The sequence below is a fragment of the Barbus barbus genome (genome assembly GCF_936440315.1).
Source record: "Barbus barbus genome assembly, chromosome: 12".
NCBI classification, from domain to species: Eukaryota; Metazoa; Chordata; class Actinopteri; order Cypriniformes; family Cyprinidae; genus Barbus; species Barbus barbus.
This window is the reverse complement of record NC_136740.1, coordinates 26,671,441-26,688,332: the sequence shown is the minus strand read 5'-3', so window position 1 is coordinate 26,688,332 and position 16,892 is coordinate 26,671,441. Positions and strand designations below refer to the sequence as shown.

General features: G+C 35.3%; 1 protein-coding gene across 1 annotated transcript in view; it reads right to left on the bottom strand.

Moving 5' to 3' along the window:
- Positions 1 to 16,892, bottom strand: part of LOC306878577 (disintegrin and metalloproteinase domain-containing protein 22-like) — a gene marked incomplete at its 3' end in the record, with an annotated part of 57,690 nt that continues 40,798 nt past the window's right edge. Inside the window, exons 15-31 of the mRNA XM_079431002.1 lie at positions 13,750 to 13,849; positions 13,174 to 13,245; positions 13,008 to 13,100; positions 12,844 to 12,924; positions 12,271 to 12,321; positions 12,091 to 12,154; positions 11,675 to 11,780; positions 11,318 to 11,437; positions 11,067 to 11,235; positions 8,244 to 8,355; positions 7,005 to 7,095; positions 6,641 to 6,694; positions 5,920 to 6,027; positions 4,416 to 4,516; positions 4,252 to 4,318; positions 917 to 1,040; positions 1 to 21 (exon numbers count right to left, since the gene is read on the bottom strand). Coding sequence (XP_079287128.1) covers positions 1 to 21; positions 917 to 1,040; positions 4,252 to 4,318; positions 4,416 to 4,516; positions 5,920 to 6,027; positions 6,641 to 6,694; positions 7,005 to 7,095; positions 8,244 to 8,355; positions 11,067 to 11,235; positions 11,318 to 11,437; positions 11,675 to 11,780; positions 12,091 to 12,154; positions 12,271 to 12,321; positions 12,844 to 12,924; positions 13,008 to 13,100; positions 13,174 to 13,245; positions 13,750 to 13,849 — 1,534 coding nt within the window. The remainder of the gene's footprint in view (positions 22 to 916; positions 1,041 to 4,251; positions 4,319 to 4,415; positions 4,517 to 5,919; positions 6,028 to 6,640; positions 6,695 to 7,004; positions 7,096 to 8,243; positions 8,356 to 11,066; positions 11,236 to 11,317; positions 11,438 to 11,674; positions 11,781 to 12,090; positions 12,155 to 12,270; positions 12,322 to 12,843; positions 12,925 to 13,007; positions 13,101 to 13,173; positions 13,246 to 13,749; positions 13,850 to 16,892) is intronic.

The following is a 16,892-nucleotide window of genomic DNA, read 5'->3' as shown; positions in this document are numbered from 1 at the left end:
TCACAGGATGGTGGCCGGCACCTGATGGTCAAAATTGTGTAAATGCAACAAACACTAATGACACCTTTTATAAAGCAATTTTTTGATAAAACTGTAATCTGTTAAATGCCATCTTCAAATTAAATTAAATACCATTAAAAATGAAGGTTCTGTAAAAATGGTATTGTATTCATTTTTAGTCCCTGTTTTGTGTTATTAGGCAGGGCTTGACAAACAAGTCAATTAGAGGAAATTAAGTTTCATTTTTGTATTATACACACATTTATTATACACAAGAATAAAAAGTCATTAAATTAATTAAAAATTAACCTACATAATAAAAATAACCAGAGATGAGTTAAAAACTATTAGACATTTTAGTATAATTGAAATACTATTATGGTTTTTGTTAATATTTTGAATGAGATTTATTTTTTTTTATGTTAATTTTAGTTAAAGTTTAAGTAATTTTTGTTGTGTCTATATTGTCTATTTATACATCTTTATTTCAATTTTTATTTTAGTTAAGAACTTTAAGTTAAACTAAATGAAAATAAGAAATGTTGCCATGGAAACTAGCTGAAATGTTTTTTTTAATTCAGCTAGCATTTATTTTATTTCAAGTAACAATTTTTTACTGGTTTTACTTTTAGTTAATTATAGCCTAATAACCCTGACACCATCTAGCGGTGAACCACTGAAATTTTGAAAGTTTGATACCAAAGTTTGATAAGTTCTGAACCACTGATTAAAAACTCATTTTCTTGAAGCAGTGTTTTAAAAGCTCTCCTCATTTGTGGACGGATCATCTCAAGTAAAAGCTCTAAAGTTACACAATGTGCAGAAAATGCAGTGTAATTACCCTTGAGAAACTGTCTAAATAATTGAATCATGTGCTAATGAAAATAAAGGGATGCTGACATTTGGTAAGTCTTACCCTGGCACTCTGTCTGTTGGCCTTCCTCTCCTCATCTGGAAGGGGAGGCATGGGGTAGGGGTATCTCCGGCTGGAGGCGATGGAGCCCGTTGAAGAAGTGGGCGATTTGGCGGGTGACAGTGTCCTGAGGGAGCGGAGAGATGTGACATTAGTACTGTAGTGCGTGAACTGGATAATAGCGTTAACAAACATGGAGCTGTCACCTTTGACCCCTTGATGAGGTCAGAGGGAGCGTTTCCACAGCAAGCCATCATCCAAAATCACTAACTTCATCAGTCCTTGCCACAAAAATACCCACTGGCTCTTACTGGAGAGTGAAGCTGGGCAGATACTGCGAGCACAATGTAGTGCTGTTGGGATGTTTAACGAACAAACATACCCGGCGTCATGTGGGCTTACAAACATGGCGGACATGATGAGGTGATCAGGACAGACACATGTGATCATCGTCACAGAGACAGACAATGGCAGCCAAATGATGATGATATCATAGAGTGCAAAAGCGACACACGTTAAGCAGCAGCCGGCATGCAGAGAGGGACAGAACAGTGAAGGAGGAATAAAACAAAACAAAAATTAATCAAACACAGAACTTTAACTACAATCAATGGGGCTGGTTTGGTCTTTTGATGTTCACACACAGATGCACAAATACATCAAGCACCTACAGAGCACCTGAGTAAATCTCACGAAAACACATCCTAGCTATACTTCAGTCCAAAATCAAAAGAAAATATTATATTAATGTAATTTTAATGACATAATAATGATACATATGATAATGACATGTAATATATATATATATATATCCATATAAAATATTTTTAGGAAAATTATGATGATTGTCACTGTGACGATGTTTATTGTTTCCCACACATTTCACACCCAAAAAGATTTTTTTTTTTTAACTCACTGGTGTTTTCATAAATAGTAATTTTAGTTGTACTACATTGCCAGAACAACTGTAAGATTTAAATTCAAATAAATTAAAGGTAGTACAAAAATGTAATATGATGTATATTTGCATTACAATATTTTTTTAATTATTTATTTGCATTACAATAATATATATTTTTTAAATGTCCTTTTTTTAAATGTCAACAAATACCTTAAAGGTCCTACAAATATTTAAAAAAAAATCTTCTTATTTCTGTTGATTTTGGACTGAAATCTTAACATGTTATTGGTTTTGTGAGATGATCATATGAAAGCCATTCTTGGATACTTGCATCACATGATTATTGATGTTTACATCAAATGATGTACTGATTAGCAAATGCCTTCAGTCTTCCTTTAAAGACAAGCGATCAGTTAAACGACTGTATTGTGCAGTATGAATGGAAGATTTCTAAGGACAAACATTTACGATTTATTCCAGTGTATCTGGATATACTGTTAATCCTTGTAACTGTAGAAATGTTCAAGCATTTACAGTACACTACTTTTAAAAAAACTTTCTCTAATGTGACATTGCAGTTTAATTTCTAGTGTATCTGTTGATGTCTTGTTGTAATGGAATAATAAATGATTAGATAAAAAAGAAACAAATACATTGAAATGAATATTTGATTTTGAGAGGATTCATGTCGTTTCTGCCAGCAAGTGCTCTTCAAACCCTAACAGTTCTCATCTCTGAAAAAATGATATTTGGTCAGGGAAACAAACAACTGAGGAGGGAAACTGATGAATAGGGACAGATATAATGCAGTCTGATGTTATTGTACCTAATATAAGGTCCTTCAGTGTTTTTATTCACATCTTCTACCCATTTAGTTACATAATACTCTGATTTGACGCAATGGGTTAAATACCTGCAGGAGGAGGATGGGGAAGGAGCGATGGTGAACAGAGAGATAGAGAAAGGGAAGGGTAGGGGGAGAAGAGAAAGAACAGGAGAGATAGGAGAAACAGGATAAAGAAGGAAGTTGGTAAAAGACAACAGCAGCACTGAAGTTCTTTACGGTCCAAGATGCAGGTGAGCGATCAGACAGCAGCTCAGAGTACAGCACCTACACAGATATCATGAAGCTTTTTCGCTTTATGGCTGGTGCAGGACAGAAAAATTAAAGACTCTACAAAAAGCAGCTGCTGTAAACGTCTGCATCCAATTGAACTTAGTTAGTTCGCCCGAAAATGTAAAATTTCTCATCATTTACTTGTTTTTCCAAATCTATTTGACTTTCTTTTTTCAGTGGAACATGAAGCAAAATGTTCTTTTCCATTCAATGAAAGTGAAATAGGGCTAGTAAATATCTAAAATGACAAAAAACAGAATAATCAAAGTAGTCTGTATAAATTGCGCACTGTATTCCAAGCCATACGAGAATTTTTAGAAAGTAAACGATTGAAATTTAAGTTGTATCAGATGAGAATCTTCCCTTTACTGTAGCACTAATATCTCATTCACACATGCCTATTCAAATAAAGTTTACATACTACTGTTCAAAAGTTTGGGGTCATTTATAATCGGAGCCTGATAGCCCCTCTCCCTTCGCTACATAATGAAAATTGCGACAATCGAGTGCATGAAGTGTCCAACATTCCACATGTCATTTTTTCAGTTATTTAAGTGCATCATCAGGGTATATTAAAGTGCACTTTTTCTTTTTGGAATTTTCAGTGTGAACACACTACTTGCACTATTTATACTACAACCCTACAAAAGTACACGATTTGGGACGCACCTTTAGAATATAGTGTATGAGTCATATGGACTACTTTTTTGATACTTCTTAATAGCTTAACAGTCCCTGATCACTAAATGGTTTAGTATAGAAAAGCATCAACATTCTGTTTTGTGTTCTAAAAACAGACAGTCATATAGGTTTGGAACGACATGATGAGTGAATGATGATTTATTTTTCAGTGATCTATTCCTTTAAATTTAGCAGAACTTTTCCACAAACATCAAACTATTCAACGTTAAAGCACATCTCAGAAGTGCGATGCTGCTTACTAATGCGTTTCTGAATATGTCTTGCTTGAGATAAAGTTTAAGTATTTGTGTAGCTGCATGTTGTTTTTTGTTTTAGTTGTGGTCAGTCTGTCACATGCGTTTGAAAAAAGAGAGTTCAGGTGCAGAAACGAGCATTCATACAGATGATGACAGACGTGCAGGTCAGTTTCAACGTGCTGTTTCCAGAGGTTAAACCAATGAACATATCAATGCACACCCAAAACAAACCAACATTTACTCCAAACACACAAAACAACTTTTCAATAAAATAGTTTGGACTGTAGTAATGACAAATGGCATAGAGTTTAATACTCCATGCAAAGTCCAACGTCTACATCAGTCACTGTACGATGTCATGTGGCAACACTGCATCTCTTACTCTGTGGAGTTGGAGCGAGGACGGAACTTCTTTCCCTTGAGCTTCTTACGGGTACCTGTGATGTTTCCTGCATCGACAGAGGAGAAGAACGCATGATATGAATGCTGAGACGAATCTGATGCAAGCTCTGCCATTTAGAGCGGGTGTATTGATGGGTGCGTTACCTTGCCATGAGTTGCTCCTGGGTCGTCCGTTTTCACAGACGTCAGAGATGTGCTTGGCATCTGGGATTCTTTCACTCCAGGAGTGAGACAGACCATTAGATCTTCAGACCAAAGAACAGAGAAATTCTCATTGAAGTTCAATAAATGCAGTTACAGAGATTAAAAGGGTTCTGTATGAGGAAAACAAACGACAGACGTCATGTGGATCATTCCTACTAAGTAGTACATTTTAATGTTAACTCACTGTTATTAAAGATAGAAATCATATCAGTTTGTTGCTTTCTTTTAGCACACAATTAAGTGTTTGTGTTTTTCCCATGTCTGTGCTGCATACTATCATGGAAAACTGACAATGCTTTTTTTCTTAATTTCTCTTACCTATAAAATGTCTAGCAAAAAAAAAAATATTGTCATAATTTATAATCATTTTATAGGTTTTCCACTTGTCTTCAACTTCACTTTTTATCCCTGTTAATCTTTTGTAATTTTCTTGACAAAAGTCAGTTTCTTTAATGACATTATCATCGCCAGTCAAATTATGTCATGTACTTCCTTAAAGTTCTTTCTTATTACATTACATCTTACAACAGTTTATGAATTTTTAAAACATTGCAGAGATCAGAGGATACTGTAAAGCAGGAATGACTCACATCACTATGATAAGCAGAACAAACACACTGAAATGAGCAAGATGAGCATGAAATCATGGAGATGGGACACCATGAAGAGACCGACTTACTTGCTGTCCCGGTATTAATGATACAAGAGCCTGATAGGACTTTAACAATAACCAAGAGAAAGACAAACAGACAGTTTTGAGCACAAACACAGCAAAAACCTGCAGCGGAGGAGTCATTAAAGAAGGAATAAAAACTAAGTCTTGACAAAAAATTACGTCCTGTAGAAGGAACTGCACATTTTATTTTAAAGAAGTCTACGCCAAATAACACTGGAATTATTTAATATTTTGAATAATACACAGCTCTATTATTAAAAGTAATATTTTTAATATCTCAGTTGTATCTCCAAGTTAGCAATGTGACTACACCCAGCGCAAATGGTGACTGACTTCTGAGATGCTTTTTTTCTGAGGAAAATACCCCAGTAATCTCACATTAAAATCTCGCAAAGATGCCTTAAGTTAAAGATCTCAGTATGAACTTCATTTCTCATCAAATTATGTCTGAGAAACAGTAAGTTCATAGCTATATACTTTATATGCCACAATATGTCTCGTTCATGTCTTAAGTTTCCAAAGTCGTTTCACGGAAACATCTGAGACAAAGCTGATACTTAAATGAAACATAATTTGGAACTCCATTACATCTGTTGAGCTCTCAAGGTAAACTTTTACACTATTTGTTAGCAGAGCAGGCAAAGCGATGAAAATGAAGATGGAGATGAAGCACACCTGAAGCCGAACAGAGAGATGTTTTGGCTGATGGAAGGGATAGAGGGGGTGAAAGAGCAGGTGTTGATCTGGAAGGGAGACAGGTAAGCAGACCTCTTCTTGGAGCTGCTGCCGGAGTTTGAGCTCACGCCCTGTGGCATGTCACTGTACAGAGAATCAGCATCTCCAGGCTTCTTCACGTAATCACCCGGAGGCATTTGACTGACAAAATGAAGAAAGTTTGTTCTGAAAACCGAGCTTGGGAGAAATCTTATATCTGATCACATAGAAAACACTACCATTCAAAAGTTTGGGGGCAGTAAGATTTCTTTTTTCTTTTAATCATCAAATTGAAAAGAGACAGTAAAAGATTTAATGTTATGAAAGATTTATATTTCTAATAAATGCTGTTACTCTGAAGTTTCTTTTCCTAAAAGAATGATTTCTGAAACATTACTGACCCCAAAAGTAGAGTAATGGCTGTTGAAAATTCAGCTTTGCATCACAGGAATAAATAATTTTTTTAAATACATTAAAACAGAAATAAGTTTTTTAAAAGTTGTACTAGAATTTCACAGTATTGCTGTTTTTACTGTATTTCTGATCAAATAAATGCAGCCTTGGTGAGCAAATGAGACTGCGTTCAACATTACAAAATCTTACTTACCCAAATGTTTGCATGGCAAATGTAATACATAGGTTAAGGAGCTTGTTCAAATCCTTCATTATAGAAATATGAGCAATAATAATAACCTTAGCAAAAATTCAAAACTTTCCACTCGCTCACACAAAACATACAATCACAGCTATAAAATGAAGAAAAGGGCAGACAAACCGACAGAATCTTCTGTGTACGTCAGACTCAACATACTGACGCTGTCTGTAGCTCCTTCACAGGGGAGAAAAAACAACGGAACAAATATACAATTAGTGCAAAACATCCAGAGAAAAGCATAATAAAACAAATCTGGATATCATTTGGTTCTGTATGTGGAAGAAGCTGTTTGCTCCAAAAGTTTCATAGTATTAAAAAATAGCCGTTTGGAGATTCTACTAATCTTCTTCTGAGATAAATACAAGAGAGTTTGGAACGCCATGAGGGTAAATGGTGATAGAATTTAATTTTTGGGTGGACTATCACTTTAAGTCAAGTTTAATAATGTTTCAGCAAGTGAGGGGTCTGTAATCACGTGACTCACTTGTATCCCCATGCAGAAATGCCTAGAATCAGTGCAAGGACCAGGATAGAGCCAGCAATGGCCCCGATGATGATGTTAGTAGTGATGATGCCTGTCAGAGGAACAGAACAGTTAAAGTGTAGCCACAGGAACTAAAAGTCAACACTGACCAGCAATCATCTGGGCAAACCAAAACTAATCTTGATGTAAACATGATTTATATTTATGTTAGATACAGAATCTATAATCTAAAAGTTTGTTTTGTCCAGTTGACCGCATGTCAAAATCAATCTGAAATAAAAACAGATAGAGACAGAAACTAGAAAAAAGATTAAGATTTATGACTCTTTGTGTCCACGGAGGCTGTATGTTTAAGGCATCCATTCAAATCAAATCCATAAAACAGGGTATATGACTAGGTTTATAACAACACAGCACAGCAGATAAACACTGCTAGCTTTCATTCAGACAGAAACACGGAGGAATGATGGGGCGAGTGAAGGACAAAACCACAGAGAAGAAACAACAACAAACAACTCAAATCTAAACTCACTGTCACTCCAACAAAAGACATGAGCCTGTCCACAAAGAACGAGTGCGTATAAACAAAAGCCATGAAACAGAAAAATAAAAAGCGTGTGAAATGTGTGTGAGTGGTGAATGAACTGTTGAACACGAATATGAAAACAGAACCGAAGAATAACAGACTAATGAAAAAAATTACATCTTGAGATTTTCAACCCTCATATATTTAAATATATTTGTTAAATAAATGTTTATGTATTTGCTCTGAAATGCTTTCCAATCATTTTTGTTTGCAATAACAGGAACGAATCAAATTTAACAGTCAAGTAGATCCAAAATGTTTAATGTAAGACTAATTTAATGTAAAACATGTAAATAATCAATCAATTCTAAGCTGTTTTTCACTAAATAAATTAAAAAGATTAAATAAAATGAATATGGCTGGTGCCACTGTTTTATGCTGTGCTTAAGAGAACACCTTACTAGTGGTAAAATCAATTTAAGTATCCATTTTATAAAAATGACTTTTGAAATATGCTTTGACACGGCAGATCTTTAAGCTTTAAGCAAGGTGATGAGCCTCCACTTGCTGGAGGCCTTGGATGTCTGCTTCTTTTGGACTTGTGTCATAAGCTGGTTTTTTTATGTGTGTTGGTAAAGGATCTCCAAATAGTGGAACTAGCTCTGCATATCATCCTCTTGTGAAGACTAAGCAACTGTGAACTTTTGGCCTACCTGATGTTTTGGCTGTGGGTCGCACCAGCAGGTAACTCAGAGGAGAGGTGGAGTTACAGTCCTCACCTGCCCAGCCCAGGTCACACACACACCTGAGCTCATTACTGCACACCTACAGCACAAACACACACAAAATAAACCATTTATATAGTAAAAACACAGCAATTAACTAAATCTTTCACTACAATAAAAGAAGATGCAGGGACTTTATTTACATATCAGTGGTATTAAACACATATTTGATATTAACCAAATATGTGACCCTGGACCACAAAACCAGTCAAAAAAGAATAAATAAGCTTTCCATTGATGTATGGTTTGTTAGGATGGGACAATATTGGGTCGCGATACAACTATTTGAAAATCTGGAATCTGAGGGTGCAATAAAATCTAAATATTCAGAAAATTGCATTTAAAGTTGTCCAAATGAAGTTCTTAGCAATGCATATTACTAATCAAAAATTACATTTTGATATACAGTGCCATCCAAAAGTATTGGGACAGTGAGGCCAATTCCTTTATTTTTGCTGTAGACTGAAAACATTTGGGTTTGACATCAAAAGATGAATATGAGATGAGAGATTATCAGCTTTTATTTACAGGTATTTTCATCTGGATCTGAAACACAACTTAGAAGATAGCACTTTTTTTTTAAACCACACATTTTTCATGTTACCAAAAGTATTGGAACAGATATAATTGACATAGATTAAAGTGAAAAAGACTTAATATTTAGTTGCAAATCCTTTGCTTTCAATAAATGCATCAAGCCTGTGACCCATTGACATCACCAAACTTTTGCATTCTTCTTTTGTGATGCTTTCAGTTTTGGGGGGTTACTCCCTTCAGACTCTTCTTTAGCAGGTAAAATGCATACTCTACAGGGTTTAAGTGTGGAGATTGACTTGGCCAGTCTAAAACCTTCCACTTCTTGCCCCTCCTTTGTTGTTTGGGCACTATATTTTGGGTCATTATCTTGCTGCATGATGAAGGATCTCCCAATCGTTTGGTTGCATCTTTCTGTAAATTGTCAGACAAAATATTTCTGTAGACTTCTGAGTTAATTTTGCTGCTGCCATCATGTGTTACATCATTAATGAAGATTAATGAGCCTGTCCCAGAAGAAGCGATGAAAGCCCAAGCCATTACATTACTTGTGTTATGTGTACTATAATGTAAACCTGTGTACACTGTGTTTCAGATGAGCTTGTATGTTTGGGATCATGAGCAGATCCTTTCTTTCTCCAAACTTTAGCCTTTCCATCACTTTGGTCCATAAAATCAGTCCATAAAACCTTGTCCCAGAATTTTTGAGGCTCTTCTCCTATTCTTCTTGCTAATGAGTGGTTTGCATCTTCTGGTGTAGCCTCTGTACTTTTGTTCATGAAGTCTTCTGCGAACAGTAGATTGTGATACCTTCACTCCTGCCCTCTGGAGGGTGTTGCTGATGTCACTAACAGTTTTTTCCTTGATATACCCGTTTGAGGTGTGTTACTTAGTACACCAGTGGTTTCTTTCTTCCTCAGGAGATTCCAAATGGTTGTACTTGCTACTGCCAGTGTTTGTGCAATGGTTTGATTGATTTTTCATCTTCTCTCAGCTTCACAATTGCTCGTTTTTCACCTATAGACACCTCTCTGGTTTTCGTGTTGGTTACACGTCTAACTAACTATAAATGCAGTCTGCACGGATCTGAAACTGAGCGCAGACATTCAGTGCTATTTATTGTTTGAATAATCAATTAATAGGACACACCAGGGCAACAAAACACACCTGTCAGTCACATGTCCCAATACTTTTGGTAACATGAAAAATGGGTGGGTTCAAACAAAAAGTGCTATCTTCTAAGTTGTGTTTCAGATCCAGATGAAAATACCTGTAAATAAAAGCTGAAATGTTCATCTCTCATCTCATATTCATCTTTTGATGTCAAACCCAAATGTTTTCAGTCTACAGCAAAAATAAAGGAATTGGCCTTACTGTCCCAATACTTTTATACAAGTAGGAAATTTACAAAATATCTTCATGGAACATGATCTTTACTTAATATCCTAATGATTTTGGCATAAAAGGAAAATCAATAATTTTGACCCATACAATTTATTGTTGGCTATTGCTACAAATATATCTGTGCTACTTAAGACTGCGTAGTGCTGTCAATCCAATAAAAATTCTAACAAATTTTTTTTTATAATAAATATATTTTCACAATAAATCTTATTTTCCAAATGAATGTAGAAATAATATAAAGATGGTATATTTTAATATTTGTTAAATGGCATCTTTATACTATACTCTGTACTTTTTGAGTATTATGAATAATGGCCAGTATTAACAATACCAATACTGATACTGATGCCTCTGGATTTAAAAAATTTTTTTTTATATAAATACAGCTACTTGTAAAATTTGTACTATTAGGCCTAAACTATTACAGAACATTAATAATTTAATAATTCTTGTAACTTTTAATTTAAGTGAACTTAAAACAATCTTCACATAAACCCATTACCCTATAATGTCACATTTAGCTGTGCCTTTGATACAGTATGTTGTATACAGTTTACAGTATATAGTGATGTTTTCTATCAATATGAAGTTTCTCTGTTTGACTGAGAGCTGTCAGGTCATTTCCTCCCACTTAGTTTTATTTTGGTACATTCATTTTTTGCAATACATCAGAAAATACTATTTCACATCATAAAGCAGTACAAATTTTCTTCTAACTTTACTCATGGCATTTGGCACGTGTGCATATGCACAATTTGTTAGCTGAAAGTGGATCAGTGGGTGACACAACTCACACCACACACAATCTCTCACCCCATGTCCGGAACAGATCACTCTTTCATTGGTGCCGGGGCACGTGCTGAAATTGAATTCTTGCACTGGGAGGCATTTGTGGTTAAAGCAGATGCGATCCGTCCCACACGCCGTTCCGTCCTCTACATATCCCAAATCAGTGTCGCCATCAATCAGTACATGACCTCCACTGAAACATGCAAACTCACTTTAGGAAAATCAGTCACAAAGAAAACTGAAGAGTGTGTGTGTGTGTGTGTGTGTGTGTGTACCTGCAGTCCATTGAGGCGCTGTGCTGGGCCACAGAGAAAGATGTCAAACCTCCCTGTAACTCTCCTAGTCTGGGTGCAGGAGAAATGTTGGAGCACAGCAGGTATCCACAGTGTACATCCCTAAAAACACACACATGCACATGTTTAATCTAGACAGAGTACATAAAACTAGGTTAATCCCACAATAAACTAGAAAAAAAAGCATAATTTGCAAGCCTGGAAAAGTTCATAGAAACTCTATTATAGAGAATTTCTATTACATATAATACACATAAATATACACTTTTTGTGGTATAGAAAGCCCATTACTCTTATTTAGTAACTTCTCCATTAATGTGGTATGAATGTCAAACTCACTGTTTTTTGCACTGAATCCAGGTGTCTCTGTCTCGTCCACAGTTGCCCTTCTCTGTGCCCTCAATGTTGAGTTTCTCATAGCAAAACTTTTCAGCCGATGTTGCTTCTTTTGAAACAGAAACGTCACACTAATCATAATTACATCAGAACCATTAACTAAATCAATGTTTAAGTACTAAAATGAATAAAACAAAAAATGAAATGAAATTAATTAAATCCAAATAGAATAGAAGAATGAACACATTAAAATATTATTAAAAACAACTAATAAGAACTAACAAATTCAACTAGTAAAAATGACACATAACAAAATCGCAACAAATTACTAAATAAAAATGAAATATAACATTTAAAAACAAAACAAAATAATAATAAACAATGGAATGGCTTATAAATAATATAGCACTGTCACTCACTCTCTCCCCAGAGGTATTTGCATTGTCTGTCCTTGGTTTTGCACCTGCCATTGAAACATCTTCCCTAAAATTGTTGAAATGAAGAAATTAAGAAAAATAGGTTACATTGACAATAATATGAAATAATAAATTATGACTGTATTACTGTATTATATACATATTTGATATATAAAAACTCACTTGGTCTTTCTCACATGTGTACCCATCCATCTTGTGCAGGTTTGGAGGACACTGTGAAGAATATGAGTTTTACACTTTAAAGCATGTTTAGAATGGCATACTATCTACCGTTTTTAAAAAATGTAGTACACGGTATATGTACCGGGTATAGTAGGATATGTGAATTTTATACTGGTATTACCTACTAGATTTGCAGAAATGTGCAATATACAGCAGAGCACACTAAATGAAATCCCATAAATGAATAGTGCAAAGTGTTTGACATGAACCAGAACCAATATCTTGATTACCAAATGACTGCCATGCCATTAAACAGATGAAAACATTATGATGAAAAATTAATTGTGATGTTTTTTTGTTCATTCTGATGGCACCAATTCACTGCTGAGGATCCATTGGTGAGAAAGTAATGTGATGCTAAATTTCTCCAGATCTGTTCAGGTGAAGAAACAAACTCATCTCCAATTTGGATAGTCTGAGATTTAGTAAATTTTCTTTTTTAAACTATTACTTTGATATATTAATTCTACTGTTCTAAGATGTGTTGTGAGATGTCTGTAACAGTGCCCTCACCTGACTGGAGTTCCCAGTGCACATTTCCGGTATGTCACAATCACTGACAGCCTCACGACAAAGTACACCCATAAACTCCAGCTACAGAGACAGCACAATAATCATTAAAAGTCACACACACAAACAGAAGGCTACAGAGTTTTCTTGTACAACTCAGCGCCTACCTGGCAGTTCTTACAACAGAGACCATCACTGCATTTGGCTCCCTGAGTCAACATACATTTATTGCAGCAGTTCTCTCCTTCTCTAGCACACTCCTGCAGAAAAAAAAAATCAGATTACATAAACAGTGTCAGATTAATGTGATCATGTTGATGTAAAATCACTCACGGCTGGGCTTCCACAGTCACACTCCTCTCCTGCCTCCACAAAACCATTTCCACACTCTGGAGGATCTAAGAGCTACAGAACAGAAAAGTTATATGTTATTTTGCACATTTTTATTTGTTCATTTCTTGCACTATTATTATAATGCACACTTATGACCTGTTTTCATATGTAGTGAGTAAAAGACTTTAAAACATTGATATATATGAAGAGTTCATTTGCAAAAACAGATAAATCGTGTTTTTTCATTATGCATTCCAATTAATCTCAATCAAACTATAGTTGGGTTATTTTGACTACGTTAACAAATAACTAAAAAAACAGCTAACTAACACAGTAAAACACAATAAAAACATGATAACATAATAAAAAACATGATTTTTGAAAATCTTAATATATATATTGATAACAATGTCTTAACTGTTCATTGGACTGTTTACTGTTTACAAACTTTGTGAATAAGCGTTACAATTTCGTGGAAATCCGTGGCAGTTCTGTGAGTGCAGATTCTGTCTGGGTTTGGTGACGTACTAAGGAAAGTGATTGCTATCAACACACAGACAGATGCACTGGGTTTACCTTTGAAGGTTTGTTGAAGAGACACGCACCACCTCCACTGTTCAGGAAATCATGATACTCTTCCACATTACAGTCAGAAAATCTCTTGGGTAAGTAGAAGCTGTTAGAGAGAACCACAAAACACTAGAGTCACACTGCCTAACTTTACTTCCACCCCCTTTGATTCACACAACCACCGAGACAGTGTTTGTAATGCTAATCAAAGTCTCATAGAGCTTAAACTAAAGCTTACCTCAGTCACCATGTTTACATGCACACTGTTTTCTGGTTAAGGAATTCTAGCCCTCATTTTGAAAACAATTCCTGAATGCTACACATGTAATCATATTATAAATAAACTAAGATATGCAGATTCTTTCCCACTACTCCTATGTGGAAATACTGAAGGCACTTACCAACAGAGAATTATTTTTCTTTGGCCATATGTATGTGCAAATGAACAGGATATTCCAATTACAAATAAAAAGCATTTATCGTTATTACTGGGAAATGCCAGCTGCCTTATTCAGATTGGTTTGTGGCAATCAAGTTAAATCACATTTACATGACACATACTCTAAATAATCAGAATATGATCAAATTCCGATATCAAAATGTTCATGTAAACATGGTCACTGCTGAAAAGTTCTCATGGGGGGCAAATCATTGCTAATAAATGTGGGCTTGGGATAGTGAACAATATTGGGCTTGGGATAGTGAACAAGATTAATGTGAACATCAGTCTGGTTAGATGGGGAAATGGTTACGTATGCTATTGACTCATTCAGAGCAGAGGGCAGGACTCAGACACAAAGAACAATAAAATACAGCGTACAAACAAAACACAAGAGCAACTAGATTAGTTGAAAATAGGTTGTAAGAATCAGTCATTCCCAGTGTTTACAGGCAGATCTTGACCTTTTCAACAAGGTAGACGTGTAGTGTATTGCATTGTTGCTAAATAAATTCACATCTAATTACATTTATAAATTTAGCAGGCACTTTTATCCAAAGCGAATTACAAATGAGGAACACAACAAGCGATTCATCATAAAGAGGCAAATAAACCCAAGAAGTGCTCATAATATTTAATTATCATAATATAATAGTTTCCGAAATTGAAGACATCTACGGCCTAAAGTAGATTTAAAAAAAATATATATATATTGATATTTATACATCATACGAGAGCTTAATAAATAAGCTTTCCATTGATGTATGGTTTGTTAAGATATATTTAGCTGAGACAATATTTAGCTGAGATACAACTATATGAATATCTGGAATCTGAGGGTGCAAAAAAAAAAAAAAAACATTGAGAAAATCGCCCTTAAAGTTGTCCAAATTAAGTTCTTAACAATGCATATTACTAACAAAAAAATATGTTTTGTAAAATATCTTCACGGAACATGATCTTTACTTAATATCCTAATAATTTTTGGCATTAAAAAAAAATCAATTTTGACTCATACAATGTATTTTTGGCTATTGCTACAAATATACCCCCAGCGACTTAAGACTGGTTTTGTGGTCCAGGGTCAGATATAAATAATTAAACAACACATATATGCATGTTCAAAGTTCTTTGATGTTAGTTAAAGGTCACAGGATATGCAGGTAAACAAATATATATATTTGATTATGTAAGCTTAAGCAAGTCACGTTCGGTTTTTTAGTGTTTTTAATGTTTATTTTAAAAGTATTTTTGGTAACACTTTATTTTAGGGACCATTTCTCATTAACTAGTTGCTTATTAGCAGTTAATTAGTACTTACAAAGCACATTTGGATGCCTTATTCTGCATGACTATATTTTAGTCATGCACTAAAATATGGTCATGCATATATTATTTATTTATTTTACATATTTTCTTATGAACATCCTGCAGTTCTTGAAACCTAATTTGGGAAACCCTGGTCTGAAATACCCAACCATTCTTTCTTTTAGGTGAATCCTCTCTGATCCTGATGACACTTTCAAAGCTTTTATTTCCTCATTCTTCTATCTATCCATTCACTACACCCTCCCTTAGATGCAAATCACAGTTTATCCACTTGTAAGCACAGAGGTGTGGCAGTACGCGCAAATCGTACGAGAATGCTGAACGCTAATCAGCCTGCATCAGCTGGGTCGCTGCCCTCAATATCCTGCAGAGATCATTCCGAAGCAGTAAGCACTATTCCAATCTGTGACAATCTGCAACAATGCAGTTTCAGGAAGCCTTAACCGGAGGCTGAGAATCAATAAGTGCATATCTCACATTATGCCGTGTGTGAGTGGTTACTCTTCATTTACCAGACGCTGAGTGTGTTCCTGGAATATCAGGGCACCTTGTCTTACCTGCTTGAGCATGGGTAATTAATTTTAAAGTGTTGCAGACATTTTCACAGGATTGTTAACAGCAGGGAGACACACTTAAAGGGGGAAAACAGAGAACACAAAACATCCTGCCACATTAACACAGGAGTTAGTGGATCAGATCGGACATGCAGGCTGCATGGAAAATAAACTTCTCAAAACATCCATCAATGGAGAGACAGATCAACATGAGCGTGTCTGTCTGAAAGGCCATTGATACTAGTGTTAATAACATGAGCCGTGAGAGTGTACTGCAACTTTCAGGAAATGATGGATATCTATATATATCAAAAACAACCCAACTACATCATATGTGCATGTTGAAACCAGAGGACTTTCTCATACTCAGAAGTTTGGACTTTTTGTCCCAATAGTCCCATATTCTCCTGATAGTGAGAAAGTGCTTAGCTCGGTGTGGTGATTGATTACAACACTTTTTCTCTCAGTTTTTAATCATCTACACATTTCAGTTTAGAGGTCCAAAGGAGGAGTTAATGACTAATATATGTGTTCAGAAACATAATTTGTGAAGAGAAGAAGTCTTATTTGAGAAGCTAAGCAAACAGCAAGTCGGAGGGTGAACACACACTGAGAGTGCTGGTGTGAATTTCAGCTAACGTCCTGTCAGTAAGCCATTAAACATCAGATGTGATGTCAGTCACTTCTGTCACTGAAATTCTGATTATCTGATTATATTATAAAAGCAGACTTTTGTGTTAAGAGGTAGACTGTGTGTGTGTCACACAGGCTTTATGACATTTGGCATTAGCATGAAATCATGATCGTTCTGTTCTCTTGAGTGTGAA